The sequence below is a fragment of the Uloborus diversus genome, chromosome 10, assembly GCF_026930045.1.
Source record: "Uloborus diversus isolate 005 chromosome 10, Udiv.v.3.1, whole genome shotgun sequence".
Classification (NCBI taxonomy): Eukaryota; Metazoa; Arthropoda; class Arachnida; order Araneae; family Uloboridae; genus Uloborus; species Uloborus diversus.
Window position 1 is genome coordinate 120048194 of NC_072740.1, and position 26701 is coordinate 120074894.

General features: G+C 31.1%; 1 protein-coding gene across 2 annotated transcripts in view; it reads right to left on the reverse strand.

Moving 5' to 3' along the window:
* Positions 1–3672: 3672 nt before the first annotated feature.
* Positions 3673–26701, reverse strand: part of LOC129231797 (vacuolar protein sorting-associated protein 26B-like) — a 42260-nt gene continuing 19231 nt past the window's right edge. For both annotated transcript variants that reach the window (XM_054866173.1, XM_054866172.1), the window contains 5 exons: positions 20870–21029; positions 20613–20777; positions 17703–17878; positions 12348–12490; positions 3673–5885 (listed from right to left, as the gene is read on the reverse strand). In XM_054866173.1, the coding sequence (XP_054722148.1) occupies positions 5811–5885; positions 12348–12490; positions 17703–17878; positions 20613–20777; positions 20870–21029 (719 nt within the window). In that variant the 3' untranslated portion in view covers positions 3673–5810. The remainder of the gene's footprint in view (positions 5886–12347; positions 12491–17702; positions 17879–20612; positions 20778–20869; positions 21030–26701) is intronic.

Below are 26701 nucleotides of genomic sequence, written 5' to 3' on the forward strand. Positions count from 1 at the left end.
ATACCATAAATACAGACAACCCAATATCTTAAGAGTAATTAAAGCCAATAGTGCTGGGGCACGTATTTAGGCGTGCAGATCTGGACCCGGTTAAAAAGCTAACTTTTTCGAAGATTGAGGGTACGAGGAGAAGGGGAAGACCAGCAACAAGGTGGCTGGATAGTGTTGAGAAGAACCTAAAAATTTTGGGAGTGAACAGGTGGACAAACCTGGCAACGTGTCGTACCGCCTGGTGGAAGCAAACGGAGAAAGACTTGGCCTGCACCAGGCTGCTTGTGCTGATGAAGAAGAAGGCGCATTTTGCAATTGAAATGAGCAACCCGAGTTCAAGTAAAATATAAAAATCATTTTAAGCATAGATTTGATGTAAATGACATTTAATTATTGCTTATGCTTTGAACTTTAAGTTTCTGCATTCTTTCACTGAATTTTAAATTTTTTTTCTAGCTGAGCCTAATTTGAACTCTGCATTGAACGGCCTATTACGTTCATCACGAAACATCACATTTTCTCTTCCACACTTTTTACAGCACTAATATAAGGAAAATTGTGCTTTATTCTCTTCCCAAGAGCTACGTGGAATGCATTTAAAATATTGAATTTTAATTAGCATATTTATACATTTAGTTATCAGTGTGACGAGCATAACATTGTTTGTGTCGGACGCAACCACATGAAACAAACACTGCATTTTTTGAACGTTTAGTTCAATGAGAAATAAATGAAATGTGAAGTTTGAAATAAGTTATTAATGTGACCATAAAATATTTTGTAATTTGTTAAAGAATAATCTCGATTTTTTAGCATTAATTTTGAAATTTCTTGGGTGGTATACTATGAAAGAAACAGTAGCTCAAATTATGGGTTTAAGCTAAGCAATAATGGCAGATCAACAAAGAGAAAATGACGAGAAAAGCAGCAGAACGTATGCGAATATTAGGACAAAGTAAAAATAATGATAAGAAAATGATGAAGAAAAAGATTGAGGGATCAAAAATGTGAATTTAGAAGATGAGAAACAATCACAGCAAAGCTAGTAAGTTGACTTGTTTGGAGTTGAAAACCCATGTAACTTCGCCTTTCTCAAAATACTAAGTACACAGAAGGGTCATTATACAAAAAATGTAGGTTTTTGAAGTTCAAATTCATGTAAAAAAAATAATCTTCATTTTTTTAAAGTTAATTTATATTGGTCCTTTTAGGCCCCTTTTTACTCTTGCATAGTTAGTCACATTCTTTATTGATTATTTTGTAACTTTTTCTTGTAGTTAAAATTTTGGACCTGGAACAGAGGGTACCGGATAGTAAATACATATTTTAAACATTATTTTTAAACTTTTCATTTAAATACACTTGCATCTTGTTTGAGGAACATGATTTGAACTGATTAAAATTTACACATCTTTCTGAAAATGGATTTTTTTAAAAAAGTTGTATGCTCCATTTCTCATTGTATATCCTCAATTACATCTACACTGTAACGGAGGATACAAAGTCTGATGTTTTGCTATGCACAATGAGTTGATTTTATGGTTAATGCAACATGTTATTTAGAATTTACTTTAATTATTAAATCTGTTATATTTTTTTGTATTGAGTAAATAAATGAAAAAGTACATGGGAGGAAATGTGCTGGGACATGTAACGGAGGCATACAAGTATCCCTCCGTTCAGTCAAAAAAACATTTAAAAAAAATTATAACATTATTAATTTGTATTGATCATTTTCAAAATTTGTTATACTTTACCAAATCTCATAAAAAATGTTGAAAAATAAAGATTTTTGAAATTAACCACTCTTGATATAAAAAAGTGCATTTTTTGTAGAATGACCCAGGAAGACTCAGGAAACATGTTCTTCCAAGTAGTCCCAGTAAAATATATGCTTGGTAGTTATCTTTTGTGTTAAGACTCGGATAAAATCAGCAGTTCAAAGATGTAGCTGTCAGAGGCTGGAGAGACTCATTAGACAAGAATTGAGAGAGCCTCATTCCGGAAGGTCCCCTTCATCACAATCTACCCCATGCAGTTGGTGTGGAAGATTTCAGGATGAAGACAGGGTATGATTATCTTGCTACACACCTCCACGGTATTGGTGTCTTGACATCACGGGAGTGCCAGCTATGCGATTGCGGAACCATGAATGTGGAGCACCTGAGGGCAGGGTCAGACTGCAATAAGTTCTAATAAGTTGATTGACAAACATTACTCTATTTATTACCTCAAAATTAAGTTAAACAATGTTGGGCCTTCTTGAAAATTCCACATTGGCTGAACAATGCTCTTGTTACTTGTTTTTTGATAGCTGAAGGTGAAGAACCAGTTACTGTCTACTCTTCAACAACTAAAGTGAATGGTGAAAGTTGTATGAACCGTAGAATTTTTACAAGTGGGTAGAAAAATTCAAAAGTGGACAAGAATCGGTGTATGACGAACGCCGTTCTAGCTGGCCCATTGAAGTTTCAACTTCCTAACATCAAACTCAAACTGATGTAATTATTCATGAAATGATGGCTGAAAATGTTTACATCAGTGTTAGTTCATTTCAATACTCAGAAGAGAGGTGTGATTCTATAACCCTTGTCTTCATGTTGCCTCTGAGAAACCATTGACAAAATGGGTTGGGATGTACCACCTTGTCGCCTCCACAGGCCTGGCCCGTGTGAGAAATTCCCTCGGACACCAAGACAAAGAGTTCTTTATGGAAAGGATAAAAAGCTAGAAACCCGTTGGGACAGGTGCATAAATGTTGATGGGAATTACGTTAAAAAGTACAAAAGTCTTATTTTGCAAAAATAAACAATTTTTTCTCCATTGATGATAAGTACTTATTAAAAATGAGTTGCATTTAAAAGAAAGTACTTTTAACATAGTTTTGTCATGTAACTCATTACTGAAATGCTCAAATTGCATCAATAGCTGCTTTCAATCAGTGAAAAAGTATAAAAATACTGACTTTAAGTTCTATATAGCAAACCTATTACCCAAATTCCATTTTTCATTTCCTCTACGTAACAAATTTCCATGAAAATGAACAATTCTGAAATGAGGTGTGGTAAAATGGCAATGCCTGATAGTAGGGCTGAATAAATTTTTATACAAGTAAAATTTCTTACAACGGTGGTAGGCAAGTAATTTAAGTTGAATATGGACATTTCTGAAAATATTTATCAAGGTACAAATTCTCATATCCTACACTTACCATTAAAAACTTGAATCAGTTCTGGCAATTACTTTTAAAATGCAAGAAAAAGCTATAAAAGTTAGGCCTAAAATATTACTTCCACATAAAATTATTCTAAATAATTTACTTGTATAACTTTATATTTTAAAAACATTTTTGTGGTTCAGTTTTTAACTTTCAGCAGTCTGGACCTAGGCTGCAGTCTGCCAGTTGCCGACTCAAGCTTACAACATTGACCTCGAGATGTGCCATTAGTCCACATCATAGCAGAAGATTTATATAACATATGTGATTGATCATAATACCAGGAGTTATTGAATTATTATCAATTTTATTATTTGAGCTAAACATTGCAATTCAGAGAGCGAAAAATTTTGTAATTTATAATTCTAAGAGCTTTGTGTGTGTGTGTGTGTGTGTGGTTTTTTTTTTTTTTTTTTCAATAATAGTCATTTGTTCATGATTCAAGTGAAATATAAAAAAATATTTCAAAAGCAATCTTTATTATTCACTTATAATACATTTAAACTAGAACAATGTTTAGTAAAACCAGTTTTTATTTAACAATGTTTACAAAATATCTGATTTTATAATTATATAGTACAACTTCAAGACATTTACATTATGTTTTCCAAAAATTTATAGAAATGGAAACATGCTTTCAATTAGTAGGCTCAAAATATTTTTTATTTCTACCAGTTTTTAAAATCAATCTGCTTGAAGCATCACTTCAAAGTTATTTTCAGGAATTAACATGGCAGATTAGTTTCTCTGAAACAAAACTTAGCATTGTGGTTTTGTTATAACTATATAAACAGCCCTTCAAATTGCCCAAGCAAAGTTTTCATTGACTTTTTTGACTGGGAAGCTAAATATATCATCTATTATAGTATGACTATTGAGATACATGAGAATTTACAAGTGCCATAAAATATAATAACTTAGTTTTTTAATTAAACCCTAGCATTTTCATTTGCAAATGTAGTTTATAAGGAAACAAACTTGCATAGCTTTCCAAAACTTCACCTTAACATAAAATATATATTTAAATATAATAAAATAAATAGGTAATTTATACAATAAAAACATAAAATAACAGCTGTCTCACAAAACATATACGCAACTAAAATACATATTCACAAATGTTACATGATTTTTCATTCAGATTTTGAAACAGATTTTTAAAAAGTGTACATTATTAATAAAAATCACAACAGTAAGTTCATTTTAAAAATTCTGAATTTAAAATCAACTTGAAGCAATAAAATTTTAAAGTTATACTCAAAGTAACAAGAATAAAGGTGCACATTAGTAATTTTAAATTCTTAATATACATGTATGGTGTACATTTAAGGATGATACATAAATCGTGTAACACTACTCCCTATGCTGTTTCTTTTTCCCATATGCTAATGCATTTAGATGCTTATGTGTGTATGTCTTCGAGCTATATTTTAAAAGTTTAAAATAACGTTTCAGTCTTGTAATGACCAAGTGGAATGTCTCCTGTAATAATGGGAGCAAATAAACATTGAACACAACAAATTAAAAAGGTCAAAAAATGTCACTTAATTAGTTGTTTTAAATAGAAAATAAATATTTGCCTGCAAATAATATAGATTCTATAATTAAATACTGAGCATTAGAAACAAGTCAAAAAAATGTGAATACAAAAAGATAGTTTTGTGCTGAAGTTCAACACATTAAAACAATTAATATTTATGATTGCTGTAGGGGGGGGGGGAATTGAGCTGATTTCATCACTAGGAAAAACATTTTAATTGGAAAAGATCCCTAATTTGATCATTTTAAATAATATTTTTAATAAAAGTTTTTTGCTTATTTTACGATTATACAGAAATTCTGAAATAACAAGCTAAATGATTGAAAACAAAGCAAGAGCAATTTTATACTAAGTCCATTGGTTAACAAATAAAAGTGATAAAGTGTCTAACTCATAACTAGATTTTCTTTCTTATGATGATTATCTAACTCAAATTGGATTCTGTAAGAGACAGTACCAAGATTGCAGAATTTTGTTTGAACATTGATAAAATGAAATTTAAAATATATTTTTCAGATTTTATATCTGTAACATTTTGGAAGAAATAGCATTTACTGTTTCTTTTCTATCTTCTGGTGTTTTTGAAATTGTAAACATTTTTTGAATTTCCGCAGATGTATAAGCAACTCTATACTCAGTAAAAGCCGCTAGAAAAGAATCAAGATAATAAAGAAATTTATAATTTTCAAATTAAAAAGAAAAAATACATTTAGCTAAAGATGAAGAAAAGCAGTTGAAAAAAGAAGGAAAAAAAGTGCAACAATAACAAAAAGCAGAAAAATAGGTTTTTTTTGTGAAATAACAATTGGATAATATGCATAAGTAAAATATCAATTTGTGTTCGAGCATTCATATAAATCTTATTTCAAGAAAGTTTCATTGCTTGATTCTTTACAATGTAAGGTCATACATCAAATCAAATACCCTCTATGGATTTTCCTTTTAAAATGCTGCTTATTCTTTGAAGGTGGACGTCAGATACCTCATGCACTCAAACCTGTCTCGGCCCTATTGGTCCAAATTCTGATGTAAAAAACAAATTAGAATGTAGATATTTTACATTTATTTGTTTTCTGGAGGCACAGACTGCTGTATAGTTTTCCTTGTTAGCTCTCCCTTTCTCCACAGAACAATCTCCTATAAAAAAATGTTCATGAAATTAATCCTTTTATTCATAGAAATAAATTAACAGGAAATAAATCTTTTTCCATTCTGGACTATTACAAACTTTATTTTCTCTTTGAATTTCTTCAATTTGGAAAAACATTGACAAAGATATTCAAATTATCATTTTCCCTCAGTGTTCTCACTCTATTAGTAAGACAAAAAAAAGGAGACTTATGAAGGACCTCTGATAGTTTTATTTTAAAGACTGTTAGTACAAACTGTGTATGAAAGTTGGACAAGTAAGTGCGTTTAGCACATCTGTAAATATTAGAAAGTAAAAATTATGAAGATTAGAGTTCAAAAATAGGAAGAATTGGAAAGCCACATACTTTTCAAATTAATTGTATTTCACCATATAAGTAGGGGTAAGCGGGGAAAATGAAACAGCGGGGCAAAGAGAAATAGCGAAATATTTACAATTTTTTTACAGACACCTATTTAGTAATATTTTAACTATGTAGTAAATCATGTAGTCTATTCCAGTCAAGAAAAAAGTACCTTGGAAAATCAAAGAACAAAATAGGGGGGTCTAGGTACACTTGATTCCTGGAGATACATGATCCTTCAGCCAAAAATATACCAAAATCATTAAGCAGAGTTTTGAAACCTAGCAACAATGTTAAAGTTATACTTGTACACAAAAACTGGTTAGACTTGTGCACAAAAACTGGCAACACTTAGTCTTTTTCAGTCACTTTGCTTTAGCTCAAGAAATGACCCTCTGAATGTTCTTTAAGGAAACTTTTTTAAGGAAAGCATTCTGAAGTTTACATTGTCTGTTATATACAACTTAAAAAAATTAGCCTAGTATAATTTTAAAGTAGTCTGTAATAGTTAAGATGTATTTTTAGTAAACAGCCACTGATTGTTAAAAATAGAACATGTTTGTAAAAATCTCATATTAGGGATCCTTGATCCTTTTGTTTCAGGGATACATAATCCCATGGATCAAGTATTCCTATAACAATATGAACACAATAAAAATATAACTGTAGTTTACTTAGTTGACCTTATTTTTAAATATTCAAAACCATGTTAAAATGATAAAATTTATCATAGTATAAGTGATAGATATAAACAATCACTGCATAGTAAGTCTCCAAAGTAATTAAAATATCAGCTCATACACATAACCAAACTCAATATTTTTATTTACACATAACACCTCAAACATATAAAAATAAACTAATTTTACTGATGAATTATGTTCAGATCAGTCAAATGAGCTTGAACAAGTTAAAATGTCAAGGACCGGGTTAAGCACTCCCCAATGTGCCAAATGCAATAAAATCACAAATTCGTTTGAAAAAACTCTAATTTGGAAAATTGTGATTGGCAAATAGGAAATTCTCTGAAATTCTATAGCAAAAAAATATTTCCCTTCAGGTGTCAATCTAGACAGAAATTAGGCCCATTTACAATATTCGGACCCCTAAAATTGAACCCTTCACAAAATTCCGACCTCTAAAAATGGAACTTTCACAAAACTGCTAGACTTTATCAGTCACTGAAAGTTGTTTTATCCTCTAACCATCTAGCCACTCCAAGTGAAATGAGTTGCGAGCATGCGCGTTAGTGTTGGAGGAAGGATGAAGTTTGACTTGCACCTCTCACTGATTGGAGGAATTTCGAATGCACAGCAAGCCTGTTGGTGGTTTTTGTTTCATACTGCAGGCAACAAGACTACTGAGTAGAAATTGTTGAGTTGGCAGATGTCTTGTTGGATGGCATGTTTGTTTCATTGTGTTTGACATCTTGAAAGATCAGACTAAGAATGCAGTCTTTACTTTATTAAAAGCTTTTATTTCTACTCTCAATTTCATTAAAGAATGATAAATATCACTTTGAATTGTTTTTAGCCATTTTTTCCTTTTTACTGTACTAGTCTGAATAATCATGTTTCTTAGCCATTTTATAACGAACAGAAACGCGTGAGGAGCGAGTAAAATCAAATACTGTTGCTCGATTAAATCACTTCTTCTTTACTAACATTCTTAAAAAGTATCCATTATTATTACTCATAAAGGAAAAGTATTTAAGTTTTTTTTTTTTTTTTTTAATTACATACGATTTGTCAAAAAAGGTACTTAATTTGCATTTTTTTCTACAAAACTCCAAAAAACGGGCCCTGACAAAAATTCCTGGATTGACCCCTGCCCTTATCCTCAAAATATTGTCAAAAATTAAGTTATACTTCATTCTCTGATTGAAACTTTTCTACAGACAAAAATACATTAAAATCAGTTAAAGTTAGGGTTTGGCTAAGACTTTTGAAATTTGGATAACACTTAAAATCTGGCTAATTTACTGGCTAACAATTCGAATCCTTAGTGGGGTCCCTGAAGGTGATCCTTGTCTGAATAAAAAAAATTATTTTGCTATGGTTAGATTTACAACAAAAAAGAGAGTTACCCCATTATGCAGGTCAAATAGAATGCAAAATTAGTTTTCCAGAGTTTGAAATTGTTTTTCAAAACGAAAAGGTAGCATGCCTAACCAAAACATTTTCTAACAAAATCGACAATAGTGTAGAAGATGAGAATGATTGTGATAAGTTGACAGATCCAGTTAGGTTGTGTGGAACTTTAGGAACTGCAACAACTGTAATTTTCGCATTTGACTTTTCTGGTTTTGAAAACATTTGATAAGCTTTCTTTTAATTTTCAAGTATACTGATATTTACCTTTTTCTCTTTATTTTCTTTTTCATTAATTCAATTGATAAAACTCTTAATTTAACTATTGCAAGACAAGAAACAAATAAGTTGATTTTTTTAGTTATCTTTCTTTTTATCTTTTTTTTTTTTTTTTTTGGTAATTTTAGTTTTGTTATGCTACTTTTAGAAAATATACCAGTTTTATTTATAAAATACACTGTTCATAACTGTATTGGAGAATAAGTTGCTGATCAATAGCATTATAAGGTCATTAAATTGGTGTACATTTCTCTACAAATTTCCTGGTTAAATTTAAAACAATGTTATTTTTGGGTTCATATTACTATTATCAAATAAAGAAAATTTGAATTGTAACTTTTTAGAAACATTATGTAGAAAACTAAAATCCATAGGTAAATAGTTAATACAATGAAAAGCCTATGTATTTTTTCGGTGGAATCAAGTATCACCCATGAAGGGATCATAAATTCCTTGAAGTAGGGACACAAGATCCCTTTATAAAAAACATTGAAAAAAAAAATATTTTGACAAAATAATGTTTATTTTCAACTAAAAAAATACTGTCAGATAGAGGGAAAAATTACCATAGTTTATGCTTTCTTTTTAATTTTTTTTAATCTTGATAATTTGCAGCAGAGAACAAAATTGAAAACTAAAATGGGAATCAAGTATCCCCAGTCTTCCCTAATAAAAACAATTTTCAAAAATTGATACTCATATTGCAAAATTTTGTGATAAGTAGAAAATTATTTTTGTTATTAATAAATCATAAAGTTCTTGTTAATTACCTTTTAAATATTAATTGAGACTAACTAATATTCAGTTCAGTATTTATTTGTTTGATATTAAACGCATTTGTATTTTAAATTTTTTGTCCAGTTAGTCTAGAGCATTTGGATCAAAGTGAAAGAGTTCATTTCATTTATTTATTCAACACTTTATCAAATCACTTACGTATTCATTCATTAATTATTTCATTTATATTCCTTCATTTAATGATTTCCTTATACTTATTCATTCATTTACTATTTCTCCTATATTAACTCTTTATTTATTTGCTTATTTATTTGTTTATTGTTTCATTTCCTTTTCATTCTTTCTTTTATTTACTAATTTATTTAAACAAAAATATCTTTAACAGTCAAATAGAAAATATTTCATTAGAAAAATACAGGGTTAGCATAAAAGAATATCCCAGTTTGAAAAATTTATATTTCAGAAACTATTACACTTATCCCTATAAATGATACATAAAAATAAAGATAAAGTTTTTTTTTAACAAACATGATTACTTAAACGTGCATGTTCCGTAACCCTGGATGGCAATGCAGGTGTTGCTGATTTACCCTTCCTGCATTAGCCAGCCAGATCCTCAGACCAAACCCCAAGTGAATTTTTTTATGGGATTTTGTCAAAGAGTTTATACACCACCACTGCCTACAACATTTCAAGAACTGAAAGATTGCATGTGTGTAGCATTACGAAAAATTGATAGTGAAACACTCGAAAATGTATGGAACAAACCAGAATTCAGGTTAAATGTGTGTCCTGTTATGAAAGGCTCACACATTGAATCTCTATGAGTGAAAAGGAACCTGGAATGTTTATCTTTACTTTTAAGTATCATTTATAGTGAGAAGCGTAGTAGTTTATGAAATATAATTTTTTAAAAACAGGATATTCTTTAATGCTAACCCTGTATTTTACTTTTCCATTTCCCCAGTGAAAAAAATGAAGTGAAAAATTTCTACTTTTTTTTTTTGAAGGTACAAATTTACTACAAAAAATAAAAATAATGTTTCTGTCTAAGTTTTATTTAAAATATTATTCTTCCTTTATGTACCATAATTTTCAGAACAAATTTCCAAAATGCTCACTTTAGAAAAAAGTAAGTTATCTCAACTATTTCCTTTTGCCCTACATTCCCCTACTTATTATTTGTTTTCAAGTACACTTAATGATGGCTCATAAAACAATTTTTTAACTGCTAAATATTTAGACAAGAATTTTAAGCAATTTATTCACTTAAATTTTATTGAATAACAATGAAATCATAGCAATATATGATAGAGGTATTTTGAACTATCTTTCCCAAAAAATAGGTTAGCCAATACATGCACACAATATGACAATGGTTAGATATTATATATTGAACTTAAAACTCAAACTGTTACATTAAATTTAGTTGAAATAAAAATACTATTTAAATTAAATCATGCTTATTACTATATTTATTTTAACGCTGCAAAAAAAAAAAAAAAAAAGGGTACAGATGTGATATACCCCCCCCCCCCCCATTTGGCGACATCCGATTTTTTGCACAAAATTGAAATATTTTTCTAGCCAGTGAGGCGATAAATTTTTAAGCATGGCATCCCTGGTGAAACTAACCTGTGGTTGGCAACGCGAAGGCAAACTTGTCCGAACTTGTTTACTTGGGTTCTTGGTTTTACGCAGGAGAGATACGTGTTGTTTTGTGCAATATACCTTACAGGAATGCTTATTTTGTGTTAGTTTAGATTCAGTAGTTGTGTTTTGAAGTAAAAACATTAGAAAATGCCAGTTTCTTCAAACTTGAAGGTTAATTAAAAGTTAACTCCAACGTGGTGTGTATCTATAACGCGCCATTGTCAGATGATGTTTTGTTTTGGACTGAGTGTGAGGATTTATACCATAAAAAGGTAAGTTCTTTATTTTAGAATTCACATAAAAATTCTCACTTCGGAAATTCTTTGTTTTTTACAAATCCTTGAGGGGTTCTTGTAGCTTTTAACTTTATTTTTACTGTATGTTAATTAATTTTACAAAAATAGTTTGGTTATTTTGTTCTAAAAGTTAATCCTTATCGATGCCACGAATTATTTAGACATTAACGTGCCTCCTTTAGGTACTGAATTTTAAGTTAACAATTGAAAGTTCTTTCGGTTGTACTCTTAAAAATGCTGAATTTTATTAATAAATCTGCACAATAATGGTGCATATTTCACACTTAAAACTGTCATTATTGTACACTGAACGGAAGGAGCCACCCTTGGGTGTACATACACATGAATATGCATAATATACATAAATATACATAATTGTGACCATACTCCGACTGTAATGTATATTAACAGTCGGAGGGATAACGGACCGAGCGAAGCGAGGTCCTGGCGAGCCCGAGGTCTCATAGTACTTTCGTAATGAGACCGAGGCAGGGCCGGCGAGCCGAGGTCTCATTACGAAAGTACTATGAGACCGAGGGCTCGTATCCCGGAGAAATGATGAAAAAAAATTAATGCATTAATTTCGACTTGTAATTAATACAATAATTTATTTCATTGTATTTTAATATGTTTACAAAAAACCCCGGCCCTGTACATTTTTGAAGCATATATTCGTGATATTTTTTGTTGTGCTTTTATGCTGTTTTTATATATATTGTGTTCTGAAGTGCTTTGATCATGTTTTTTTATCTGATTTTTTCCTGTTGGCGCTAAAAAAGCATCGCTAAGAACGATGTATGACGTATGTCGTCATACATCGTTTTCTTGGCGACGCTTTCTTGGCGCCAACAGGAAAAAGTCGCCAAGGGTGGGGTATATCACATCAGTTCCAAAAAAAGTTTTATGTTTCATTAAAACTTAAAATTTGCAGTACTAACACTGTAGGTTTTTTTTTTTTTTTTTTTGACCATCAAAGGACTTTCTTCATTTTCCTATATATACTGAAGAATTTATAACTCAAATCAAGTAATTTAATGGTTCGAAACATACTTGTTGTTTGAAATAACGCCTATCTTCTGTATCAACTAGGACCAGATTCAAATAATAACGTACAGAAAACTTCTTATTGATATCTTTCATTGTGGGTGTTAGATCATATCCAGCAAGAAAAACACGAATTGGAATGCTTTCACCTGAAGAAAAGAAAAAACTAACTATATTGTTTCAAATGCATAATTTTTCACAGCTATTCATGACAATATCACTAAAAACAAACAAAATAAAAATAAGTCTAGATAAACAATAAAATATTTAAATTTTTATACCTTGAAACTAGAAGTGATAACCTTGATATCATGGTAAAACAATGTGAAGGTTATTTAAATTACTGTTCAATATTTTACCATCAAAATAGTCAGATAATGCTTCTGAAAATACTAATTAGATTCCCAATCACAAACAGTTATGAATAAAAATGCTAAATTGCTTTTAATTCAAAGACCCTAAATCAAAGGAGGGCTGGGCGGAGAGAGAAGAAAATAATAAAAGTTTAAAAATTGAGAGAGACTGCAGTAAATTTAATAATTCTGAAGTTTAACTGCCAAGTTATTGCTATTTTTTTAAATAACCAAAAGAGTACAAAAAAATTGAAAATGCATAATCTATCAAATACATTAAAACCCCTCACCTCAAGTGCAAATATTCTTCTTATGCGGACAATTTTTAGTTCCCTGATTCCAATGCAAATAACCAGGGTTGGGTTTTGGACTGTCTGAAACTGGTTTAGGATAGGACAGGTGGTTTTTACCATCCAAAACTGTCCGAAAGTGTCCTAAACTGTCCAACAGTATTAAAGCTAAAATGGTGTAATCTAATCAATTCATAATTACTGCAATATCTGTAATGCATGAATTTAAATATTAATGAATTTTAATCAATGAGTATTTGATAAAAAAATTTCTCCAAAATGTTGATTTAAAAAATATTTTACTTAAATGTATTACATAAAAACTTCCTTGTTTATCTTACAGTTGGTAGAGTTATGAATGGAAATTCACAACACTACCAAGTCAACTAATTTCAGTATCATTTATAACTCAAAGGAATGTTATTAAATGTGCAATATTTGGGTACAAAAAAAAGCTTATTTTTTTTATAGTTTTTACAAATAAGTTTACATGATGGTTTTATGAAACAAAAATTATTTTTTAAATTACAGATTAAAGAACAATAAATTGATGTTTAAATAGATGCACTTATATTTAAAAACTTGTTTCATTTTTAGTTCATATTCTTAATATAATACATTCTGTAACTACAAAGAATTGTAATTTATTGTATTTAAGTCAATTGTTGCATTATATTTTGAACACTTTCTTTTGCACAAACGCATAAATGTAGAAACATTTGGTTACTATTATAGAGGGGGGAAAACTCATGATTAGAAATTGAAATTTTTAATAAAGAATTCAACTTCTACTTAACTAGATTAAAATCAGCTGTATAAATAAGTTACATACATATTTATTCTTGAATAATCACATTGAATAAATTTTCCAAAAATAAAAAATAGAACTCATTTTGATCTATTTTGATATTTGCTCACAAAATATAGTTTCTCAAAAAATAGTTTTAGACACTTTCAGACAGTTTTGGACACAAGGGTTTTGAACAGGATGGTAAAAACCTTGCCAATCCTACTTTCATTTGCACACATGTGTAAATATAGGGAAATTTTGTTACAACTATCAAAAAATAAATAAATAAATAAATAAAAACAACAAAACAAAAAAAAACAAAACAAAAATTACACTCATGCATACAAACGTAAAATTTTAATCAAGAATTCAACTTCTATGTAACTAGATTAAAATCAGCTGCATAAATAAGTTGAATGTTCACATTGAATAAATGTTCAATAAAAAACATTACTTTAATACATTTTATTCTGTTTTTGATGTTTTCTTACAAAATACAATTTCGTTAAAAATATAGTTTTGGACACTTTCGGACAGGATGGTAAAAACTAGGGCTTAGTGTCCAAAACCTTGCCAACTATGCAAATAACATTATTAAACCCCTGTCCTGCGGACACCTCTCTATTGTGGACAAAAAAAAGTGTCCCATTAGTGTCCACATTAGAGGAGTTCTACGGTATATGGCTTTTAAGTTTATTAATTTTTTTTCTCTCTCTTCCTTAGCTTAAAATCTATTGAAAAACAACCACTTTAAAGCAGTAAAATAAAATCTTCTTTCTTTTAAAGTACATGCATTACAAAATAATTTTAAAAATAAATATTTCAACAAACAAATTTAGAAAAAATATCTCAGTTTTAATCACCAAGTAGGGGGAAAAGGGGCACATGTGAGCATAGGGCACATGTGAACATGGTATGTTTTACTGGGATAACGTCAAACAAAAAATCTTTAAAAGTTCTCAAGCACTGGTAGTTCCAGCCCTATTTCTTAACCAAACTTTCAGAGCAAGGAGTCAGTTTATGTTCTTGTGGTGATATCTTATTTGTTTTAGCAGATGCTGATGTGTTTTTATCAGTCTTCTTTGTGTTAAAACAGTGAAACACCGTTTATACGTTTCTCTTTTATATGTTTTTATCAATTACACGTTTTTAAAATTAGTCCCTGCAAAGTCTTATACACATTAACCTATACCTATTATACGTTTTTTCGTTTGTACGCTTTTTTTCATACAGTCCTTTCAAAAACCTATAAACGGTGCTTCACTGTAGTTTAAACTAATTAATAAGCTAAATTTAATTACTAAAACCATTGTATGAACATTCACTTAAATTTATGCCAATGTTTAAATTTTGTGATTCAATTAAAAATTCTTTATTTTTGAAAATTAGTTCAAAGGTAGATGATGGGGCACTTGTAAAGACAACATGCAAGGGCACATGTGAACAGTTTTCATATCCTCTCTGTTATGTAAATATTAGTGTAGACTTATAATACATAAGTGTTAAAAGATATGTAACGATTTATAATTATAACTCTGTTGCAATCAGATTGTAAATTTATTGTTTATAATTATTACATAATTATTAATTATTTATTTTATTATTTTTTACTTTTAAAATCCTTTAATCACTAAATAGCTGGCCAAAAATTTAATGGTATATAATATTTGCAAATAAAATAAAGACAAAATATTTTTCTTTAACTAAAAACTGAATTCCAGAATAATTTTAAAATTCATCATCATATTCTGTATGAAGCTTAAACACACTATATAACAAGAATAAAGTTTACATAATAAAATATTCTTTGTATTGTTTAGTCTCATAAGATTTTTTTTTTTTTTTGTCGATCCAGGGGAATAGAACTTGCTATTTATAAGGCGTTTTTTGATGAAATATAATGCTCGTCCTGCATTTTTCAATCGTGTTCAAATGTCCCCTCTATAGGGGCACTTGTGAACAATTGAAGACATTTTTAAAAAACTCCTTAAAAAAGACTAGTCAATCATGGAGATCCTTTTTCTGTGAGAAATTGATAATATTTTCTGAGAAACTAGGGAATGATAAAAAAAAAATGCTCACATGTGCCCCACTTTTCCCCTACCATTTGAAACTTAGAAATTGGCGAGCAAAAACTGCTATGATGCTGCTATTTAAAAATTCAAGAAAGGGAAAAAAATTAATTTTTTATTTGTTCATGATGAAGCAAGTCAAAATAATTTTGAAAGTTTTTGTTTTTTTTCCCTTGTTAATTTTATATATACTTGTAAAAAAATTATTTATTTAAATTTGCTTTTTTTTTTCTTAATTACAGGAATTGTTAGAGGATCAAACATTGAATTTTAAGTAATAAATAAAGTAATAAATAAATTAAGTTTAAATAAAAAGCATAAAGTGTTTTGAGGAAATTATAGTACATGATGAAGTTAATTAAGTGAGACAGAAAACAAAATAAGGCATTTGAACTTGTTTATCTGTTATTTGAATGTTAGTAATGTTACACAGGATCTATTTCATAATCTGTTTTTATATGTGACTAATTTTTGCAAATTTAATGAGAAGAATTGAGAGGAAAAGCCCATAAAATGCAATGAAAGAGCAATAAGTACACAGACTTTTAAAAATAAAATAAAATTAAAAAAAAAAAACATTGCAAATTTTGTTGCAGGGTCTGGTTTTGCAAATGTTCATCCTTGAAGGAAGTTTTTGGGTTAACTGAAATTAAAAACCTTAGCAGACCTTTGGCTCTGCATTTACCAATCCATAAGAAAAACACTGGATGGATAAAAGGCCCAAGAGATGCAATTGAGACAATGCTTCTTCTATGATATTACCAAGGTTTATTTTAACTAAGATTATGCATGCATCTCATGTGCAAGAACAACAAAATCTTAATTTTGAACTGATTCAAATGAAAATGTATGATTATTTCTCTAAATTAAAGTTTTTATATACAGAAGCATATAATTCTTTTTTAGATATTACTTCAAAAATAGGTTTTAAAATCTATATGAACTTGAATTTCAAAAATCACAATATATACAAATAGTCTTGTTGCTGATAAAATTAACTAAGCAATTTGGAAGAGAATACATAATATACAGTAGAGTCTCGAAAATCCAAGTTTCAAAAGTAAAAGGTCCCATAGAATTTGAGGTGCTTTATTTGTATTTAAGGGTACACTTTTTTTAATAGCTAAAAGATAGTTCGCATGAAAATCTGAAAGTCTATCTTTTCGCTATAGTAAAGCATTTATAGCAGCAAAAAGCAAAAGAAGATGTTGAGAGGTCTGTATCAACAACAATCCAAGTGACAATAAATACTTTTTAATTACTAAAGATGCTTTGGAGCTACTACCTTATTACAAAAAAAGGACTTAAAATTAATTTTGTTTTTTCACAAAGAACAAAGAAGCAGCGCTTTTGGAATGTACAATTTCAACCAACAAGAGAAGTACACAACTTGATGCCATGTGAGTTGTATACACGAAATTTTAATCTTGTATGACTAACAGCATTTGTGTTATAAGATGTACATACACACGCCCACACATACTTTCAAATGTCATGACAAAGCCTATCAAAATGAATTCAGAGACAGTCAAATTGCATTTTTTTGGGTTGAATACAAATTTACACACAACAATACATTTAGACATCTTTAGAAAAACTTATCAAAATTCGTTCAGAGGTAATTAAAAAGAGAAATACATGTTACAATTTGAGTGAAACTCTTTGTAGAGACAATATATTCCTTTTAATGTAAACTAAGAAGCAAAAGGTGCACGAACCTACATCTTTCGAACAGTGTAAAATTTTAAACGCTAAGAATTTTTCAGATAATCCGAGTTTTCAATAATCTGAGGTGGCTTGAGCCTCAATTACCTTGGATTTTTAACACTCTACTGTATAATAATATAAACATTAACCTCTAACAGGTGCCCCATCCATGATCTCATATTTTGCAACCGTATCATTATCGCTGTAAGAGTTGGGTCCAGAGCCAGTAGTTTCTCTCTTTATTATAGCTATTTCCATATGCCGAATTTTGATACGAACTAAAAGGAAATAAATTTTTCCAACGATGACATCCTTTAAATGATACCTGAAAAAAAAATGATACATAATATATTAGATTAACATGAAAAGCTTTTCACAATTTTATACTTTAACTATTGTTATAATTTATTTATTTATTTATTTATTATTACAATGGACTCTTCATCTGAAAACTCTCTAATGAGCAATTACATTTCAGATCAATTAAAAAAAAGGAAGTTTTTGACCTCAGCATTTTGGATCTTCATAAAATTTGGTATAAAGGACACATATGACAAGGTAAGTAATCCTGCCAATTTTTAAATTTCTATTTTGAAAATTGCTCAAAATATAGGACTGTAAAAAAAAAGTCAAAATGTGCACAAAAAAGGGGGGGGGAGTGTTCTTTCAAACGATTAACTTCTCTCTCAATTATGATAGAATAAAAATTGAAAAACCATTGTAAACGTAAGGAATAGATCTTTCTTCTAATATATTACAAGAATTTCTTACAACAGAATTGAGTTTCAATGTCATTCACCGTGACTTTTGACCTTGAATATCACAAAACCCTTAGAATTTTTTGAAAAAAAAAATATTTTACTGCCCCAACACTTTTTTTCCACTGTACTAAAAATTAAGCACCGCAATGGCAAGGCACCGCAAAAAACCTTACATACTTACATTTCTTAGACAATATTTAGAGGCACAGTAATTACATTCAATAAAATGGTGCATGGGATATTAAGATAAAAAAAACTCACAGACCCTAAAAGAAATGGTAGGTTCAATTAAACATTGCCATTCCGCAGAGAAGAGTATTTTCTGTTCCCTGAAAGTATTATGTGCTCAACTAACACCTTTTATAGAGTATTATTGCCATGATTTGCAGTTGTAGTAGTATTCACACAAAAATTCAGGATGCTTACAAAATTATAAAAAATAGTTCAAGTAGAGTTATACTATACCATAATATGTATGTACTTATTTTAAAACCCCTTTCATAATGCAGGGTGCCCAAAAAGTCCTTGACACATTTCAAAAATTCATAGAAAATAAAAAATTTACGGTTTTTTTGCATAATACTTCATAGAAAAGAAAAAAGTGCAATAAAACATAATCAATGAATCATCACAGTAAGTAAAACAAATGTCATGTGAGGCGTTTAATCATTTTATTCAACAGAAAGCAATACCTTTCATTACTAGAGTTCAATGTGTGCACTGTATGTTGCTCAAACCATGCCTAAACCGTACTCAAGTTCATCCCATGTCAACAAAAGGTACACACATTGAACTTTGTTAAAGCAAGATACTGTGATGATACAGCAAATACATATAATTACTTTTTTCTCTTTCTTTTTCTTTCCTTTTTTCCTGTACAATGTCATGAAAAAATCTTGAACTTGTGAAGTATTATGGGGCAAACCACATATTCATACGAGAAATAGTTACTTTTCTATGAACTTTCAAAATGCATCAAGGACTTCTGGGAAACCCTGTATCTGAAAATCAGAGGGACATTAGGGTTGCCTAAATGAAAAATGCACATGTGTGATTGCATTGGTTTGACGGAAATTATAATAGTGGCACTGGACAGGGATATAAAGGGAGGTAGAAAGTTTGCCCCTCATTGGCTATCAACAGTGAAACCTGTTTCTGGAAGATATAATTAAACGAAAGTTAAGTCGTGCTGTATGTAAATGCGTCCAGGTCGAAACAAGGCATGGTATTAGGGTTTCTGATTGCAGAAAGTGAGCATATTTTGGTCATCTATTGGTGAAACATGACAGTCTTTGTCAAACAGTATTCAGGTCAAACAGCTACAATCATGTCCAAGGTTTTCGGAAGAGTGGCAAACCTTACCAACCTACCAAAACTGGGCCAAGCAATCCTCATGAACACCAATTTAAGCATATTTTGTTGAGGACAGTTTGCACACCTGCCGTGCTTCAGATTTGACACCCTTTCATCTTTAGATCACTTAACACTTCTGATAATGAAGTGTATGAAACTGTAGGACTTTCTCAAGCATCAACCATGATCTTTTTACAGTAATGGCTGTAGACTTCTGCTGAAACAATGATACCTATGTTACATCACCCATGGAGATTTCTTTTGATTTTAATAAAGGCATTATTTTTTATTCAACCTGTCCACTTTTCATTTGCACAACCCTTATTGTAAACTTACCGAAAAGTTAATGTGTGTTGGACAAGGGACAGTAGTGACATTTCACCTGCATTTTATTTTTTTTTTATTTTTTAAATAAACTTTAAAAACAAATTGAGAATGATACAGATTTTATTACTCCTTTTAGTAAATAATCCAATGGATGGATGAAGGATCATTTTGGTTTTGTGAGTATTTTAAACAAATCATATCATGAAATAATTGGAATAAATGTTTCAATGAAAGATTAGGAGACAAAAGTAAACAAGTTGAGAAAATAACCCAATAGTGCCATTTCACCTGCATATTTTTTTAAATAAATTTTTAAAATAAAATGAGAATTTTTATAACTCTTTGTGACATATTTTAAGCAAATCATATCCTTAAATAATAGGACTAAATATTTTCATGAAAAACTAGGATGCAAAAAAAAAAGAGAGAAAAAATAATCTCTATATTACTAGCAGCAAGAGTGTGCCTGCAGAATGCTAAACTCATAACATCGGCTTGAATACATTTAAAGTCTGTAGTCTGAGGGGTTAAAGAACACATAAAAACAGTACTTTTTGACTGATAGACCCACAAAAAATCCCATAATGTGTTAACCCAAATAAATGCATTCACTCATACTTTGACTTGTTGTACTCAAATTCAATGTGGAGACAATCCTCAATTCCTACTTCCATTTTGATCGGCGAGTTTATACTTTGGTATGAAGAAAGTGTATGAACAATAATCTCCATCTCCTTCAGAATGTCAGATAATCTTCTCACAATGGTCACACGCAAAAAGTACCTAAATTAGAAGTTGGAAATTTTTTTTTTTAATTAACATACTTTTAAAACAATACAGCAAACACATGAGAAATTCTTAATACGTATTCTCACCTTAATCTGACATTAGCCCCTGTATAAGATTCATATGGCTTTTCAACATTTACAAATTCAAAAGAATAAGTAGTGGTGGTCTGTGTTAACTCTCCCGGACGTGCAAGATCCTTGACTAAAGAAGTGAACTCATGATGGTTACCTTTGTCATAATAAAGTTCTGAAAAATAAAAGAACAAAAAAGGTATAAAAGAGAGAGAGAGAGACAAAAATGCAATTGTAGTCACATACAAAACTTATTTATGACAACTTTTCATGTGACAGTGCAAGCACTATAAAAATTAACTGAAACCAATCTTTATGCTTTGATTATGGAAAACTAAAAGAAAATGACACTAAATATATCTATTTTGGTTTTCTGCATTCAAAACATAGAGAGACCATCAACTTTTGCATTGAAACAAGTCAACAAAGCAGTCCAAACAACTATAAACATACCATAAGTGTCGAAAAATATTTCAAGAGTGAGGAATGGTTGCTTAGTGTAACAAGGATCAGACCTCTCTCACTTACATACTTAAACGCTTGGATTTCATATAAAGAAACAAAACAAGATTTTAAATGATCTTATGCTGTTTTTAGATCTTTTGGAGATCCTTGATGCCATGGAAATGGTCTAGCTTAACAAGACCATCTATGTATTATGAAACAACATAACCGTATGCTTGAAAATTTTCAAACATAACTGGAAAAGCTAGCTATGTAAGTACGTTTCTTGCAAATCAATATTTAAAGGAAAGTAGATGTTGAGACTAACTTTAACTGTGGCTGAACCGCGCGGAAAACGATACGATTGCAGCTCTGACGAGCGAGCAGATGCGTTCTGATTCTCCTTGTGTATGTACTTGTTCTGTGTCGTCTGTCTAATAAAGTGTTGTGATCCTCAATTATGCAGTTTGGAGTTCTTGACCCTTCCCTTCTGACAGGTAGGAGCATTTTCTACTTTTGAACTTGATCTTTATCTTGATATTTAACATTTTTGGTTCCGGAAACCCGGGACTAGGTCTTTAGATTTGAAATTGAAAGATAGATTCAATACGAAATGGTTATCGACACTTGGAAGAAAATTCGAACCCCTGTCAGAAGGGCAGTGACAGAAGCGAGCAATTCCATTAATACCGAAATTGCTAGAGGAGAAAATATGTCTATTGATTTTCTAGAAGAAGCATATGCCAAATTAATAGACAAAGAACAACAACTTAAAGAATTGGATCAAGAAATTATGCGAAACAGACTACCTCGAAAAAGAAATCGAAAAAGAATTAGAATATCGGGATTTAATAATTACATGCAAGGTACGTGTTAACAAAATTCTACAAAGAAAGGAACTTGTGACAAGAAATTCAACGAATGAAGCTGATAAAAATGATCACCAATGCAGCATAAAAATTCCGCAGTTGCAGATTCCTCAATTTGATGGGAATATTTTAAAGTTTAACGATTTCTTTTCCCAATTCGAAACCGCGATTCACAATAATGGAAATTTGAGTGACGTAGAAAAATTTAATTACTTAAAATATTATTTAACTCACGAAGCCGAAATAGCTATAAGAGGTTTAACTTTGAACTCTGACAATTATAAAGTAGCCATAAACATACTTAAAGAACAATTTGGTAGAACCGATATAATTGTTGACACTCACATGTCTAAATTACTTAATTTAAATCCTGTGCGTAAATCATATGATGTTTTAAGTCTGCGTAAATTGTATTCAGAATGCGAAATTCATATTCGTGGGTTGGAAAATAATGGAATAAATACTAATACTTATAGTTCTTTAATTTATCCGATATTGTTAAAATCTATTCCTCGGGACATATCACTAGAATTTACTCGAAAGTCATACGGGAAAAATGAAAATTTGATTTCAGAGTTATTGAGATTTTTGAAGGTTGAAATTGAGTGTCGCGAAAGAAACACGCATTTAATGAATTCATACGATTCGGATCCACGTAAAGAAACTAAAAATTACGCTTTCGAAAGAGCTAATCAGAAGCATGGAACATACTATAACAAAAAATCAGATTCTACTGGTAATAAATATAAAAATATTTCGAATATCCCCACAACTTCTGCGTTTGTCGTAAATGTGAATAAATGTGTTTTTTGTTTGGCGGAAAATCAAAATGATCATAGCTCAGAATGCTGTCCGTTATCTATTGAAAATAGGAAATTATCATTAAGAAAAAATGGCCTTTGTTATCTTTGCTTATCTCGTGGTCATATATTTCGAACTTGTAAAGCAAAAAAGGTTTGTAGTAGGTGTAAAAAACGCCATTCGGAATTAATTTGTGAAGGGGATAAAGTAGTTTGGCCCTCTCCGGGCACTGGCGCCTCTGGCTCAGCGGCAGACAAAACAAGCGAATCTGAAATTCCTTCTAATAAGATCATTTCCTGCTCGAATGTAAACACTTCTAGCTGTGATGAAGTATTATTGGAAACTTGCAATGCTCTTTTAGAGCATGAATCATATAAGAGGGAAATAAATTTATTGCTTGACAACGCTTCACACAAGTGTTTTTTGAAAAGGGATTTAGCGATTGAATTAAAATTGCCAGTAATAAGACAGGAAGATTTATTGGTGTATACATTTGGTTCCAGAGAACCCATGCATAAGAAATATGATGTTGTGCAATTAACTATTGCAATGCTCGTGACCCCGAAAAGAAAAAATGCATAGAAGCTTTGCTCAGCGATATCATTTCTGGTACGCCATTTAGAACTTCGACGAATAAATTAAAACAGGCGCTTATTGCTAAAGGCATTGAAATGTCTAGCATAAATGAATCAAATGAAAGTGAAATTTCCCTATTGATAGGCACGCAATATTTTTGGCAAATTCATACAGGAAAAAAGGAGAAGATAACAAAAACTTTGTTTGCAATTGATACCATTTTTGGTACAGTAATTCAAGGTAGAATATCTCCGGTAGACGCAAGTTATAAACAAAACACCTCAGTTTTTAAAGTTGAATGTTGTTCCGATTTGAATAAAAATTTGACCCAATTTTGGAATTTAGAATCCATGGGAATTCTTGATATCGAAAAAGGTTTGTCGGATTGCGATAAAGATTTCATTTCGGATTTTGAAAAAAACTTAAAGTTTAAAAATGGGATGTATGAAACAAAATTATTTTGGGGAGAAAAGCCAAGTGAATTGCACAATAATTGGGAAATAGCGAAACGAAGATTTGATAAGTTAAACATTAAAATGAAAGAAAATGACTGGCTGTATAATGAGTATATCAATATTGTTGAGGACCAGCTAAAAGGGAATATTGTCGAAGAATGTCCTTCAGATTTTGAAATGAATTCTTATTACATGCCCCATTCTGCGGTAGTGCGAACCGATAAAGAAACAATAAGAGTGCGTATGGTTTTTGACGCATCGTCAAAGGATGCAAATCAAAAATCTTTGAATGCTGTCTGTACTCTGGGCCTGCTTTGAATCCTCGCATTCTTGATGTGATTTTGAGGTTTCGCGAATACGAACACACGTTTTGTAGTGATATTCAGGGTGCATTTTAGACCATCGGTATAGCTGAAGAAGATAGAGATTATTTAAGATTTTTTTGGTTTCCGAAAGAAGGGGACTCTAAGTCTTACAGAATATTACGTATGGCTCGTGTGTCCTTCGGAATTACGAGCAGTCCATTTACATTGGCTGCTACGATTAAGTACCATATACGAAAGTACAAAGAGGTAGAGAAGGAAGCTTACGAATTGCTAAATTCTTCTCTTTATGTAGATGACCTGTTCGCAGGTTCATCAGAGTCCGTTGGTAAGGCGTTCGATCTATCTAAAAGCGCGGTCGAGATTCTTAAAGACGCAAATATGAAATTACGTAAGTTTAAAACTAATTCGGCGGACTTAAGAAAATTATGGAACGACAATGGTATTGAGATAGAGGAAACCGATAAATTAGGTGAGCGTCCTTCAAAAGTTCTAGGCCTAATCTGGAATTTAGACAATGATACATTCAAATTAGATGTGCAACCATTACTTGACATAATGAAAAATTTAAAGAATTCAAAGCGATGTGTTCTGCAAACGGCCGCGAAAATCTTTGACCCCGTAGGTTTTGTATCCCCGTTCATTTTAATTATAAAATGTGTGTTGCAAGAAATTTGGGAAAGTGGCTTAGGATGGGATGAGGAATTAGCTAGTGAGTTAACGAAAAAATGGAAAGCTTGGTGTGCTCAAGTTTATCTTTTAAAAGATTTCACCATCGACAGAAAGTACATTCCGTATCCCGAGGATGAAGCGAAAGACTTGCAGATCCATATCTTTTGTGATGCAAGCCCCAAAGCATTTGGGGCAGTTGTGTATTTTCGTTATGTGAGTAAGGATGGAAACATATCCACAAGTTTCATAACTGCTAAAAGTCGAGTTGCTCCTCTCAAGAAGATAACACTACCTCGACTGGAACCATGGGTGCAAGTTTGGGGATGTGTTCAAGACGGAAAATATTTTGAGTCCCCCCCCATACACACATGCGTACTTAAGGAAAAATTTACGATGTTGTAGGTTTTGAGTATGGCAGTTTTGGAATCTGTGTTTACTTTGAATTTTTCACTTTTGACTTTTCTAACAATATGGACCTAGTAGTTTTAATTGTAATATTTAAGAGTTTTGATATCGTAGTTCCAAAAAACACCAATAATTGGGGGTCTGGGGGCTCTCCCCGAATTCAAAAACTTCAATTTTTTTTAAATTGAAGTCTAAAAAGCGCAATGATAGGCCATTTTGGTAAAGTTCAGGGAAAGGGGAGGTTCAGGGTACCAAAATCACAATATTGGGTGATCTTCAAAAATATTATAGAAAGAGGGAGGGGGCGCTGGTTCTCCCCGAAATTGAAGCTTTAAAAACGAAATTGTACTCCCTCTTTCATAACATTTACACGCTTTTTGAATGTATTATCGAAGGGACGGAGTTCAAGAACTCTCCTTCGGCAATATTTCGAAATTGAAGTTCCAAAAACGCAATTTTAGGCAATGTTGGATGATGTTAGGAGTAAAAGCAATCGGGGCTCCAAGCCATTAGTTTTTCTGCCAATCTGAAATCTTTTTATTGCAGCAATAAAATCGCATTTGACATAAGATTTTCACTTTTGCAACATAAACCAATTTTGATCGGAAAGTCTCCCCAAGATAGCGCGAACAAACCAGAAAAGAATGAAAGGTGGGGGAAGGGTATGGGCGATTAATGAACTGGCAAATGAGAAAAAAAAAACGAAAGGACACACACCTCCAAAAGCACATTGTAAACAAAACAAGCTCATGGCGGAAAATCAAGAGAATGTCCATGTAAATTCGTGGTTATGGAAAGATCCTGCAATTAAAGCATATTTTTCGAACACTCAATTTTTCTTTTTTTAGTAAAAACTGAAGGAAAGTAATAGAATTTCTTTCCGTCCCGACCTCCGTCTCAGAAATTTTGTCCAAGACGGAAATCCGTCCTGAGACGGAAGGTCTTGCACCCATGACTGAAACTTTTGGGTGCAGTGTTAGGCTCAAGAATTTTGAATTGTTTAAAAAATAGTTTCAATTTCCCAGTTTTGAAAGTTTACCTTTGGAGCGATTCTTTAATTACCCTGCATTGGATAAAGGGAAAAGCTTCAAAGTACAAGCAATTCGTATCGAATAGAATAATTGAAATCCAATCAAACACTGACCCAAGAGACTGGCATCACTGTAACAGCAGAGATAACGTGGCAGATTACGTTTCGCGTAGAGTTTCAGTCGAGAAGATCATAAGTGATGAAACTTGGATCCATGGCCCTGAGTGGCTTCGCATGGCGGAAAGTAATTGGCCAAAAACTACGAATTGCAA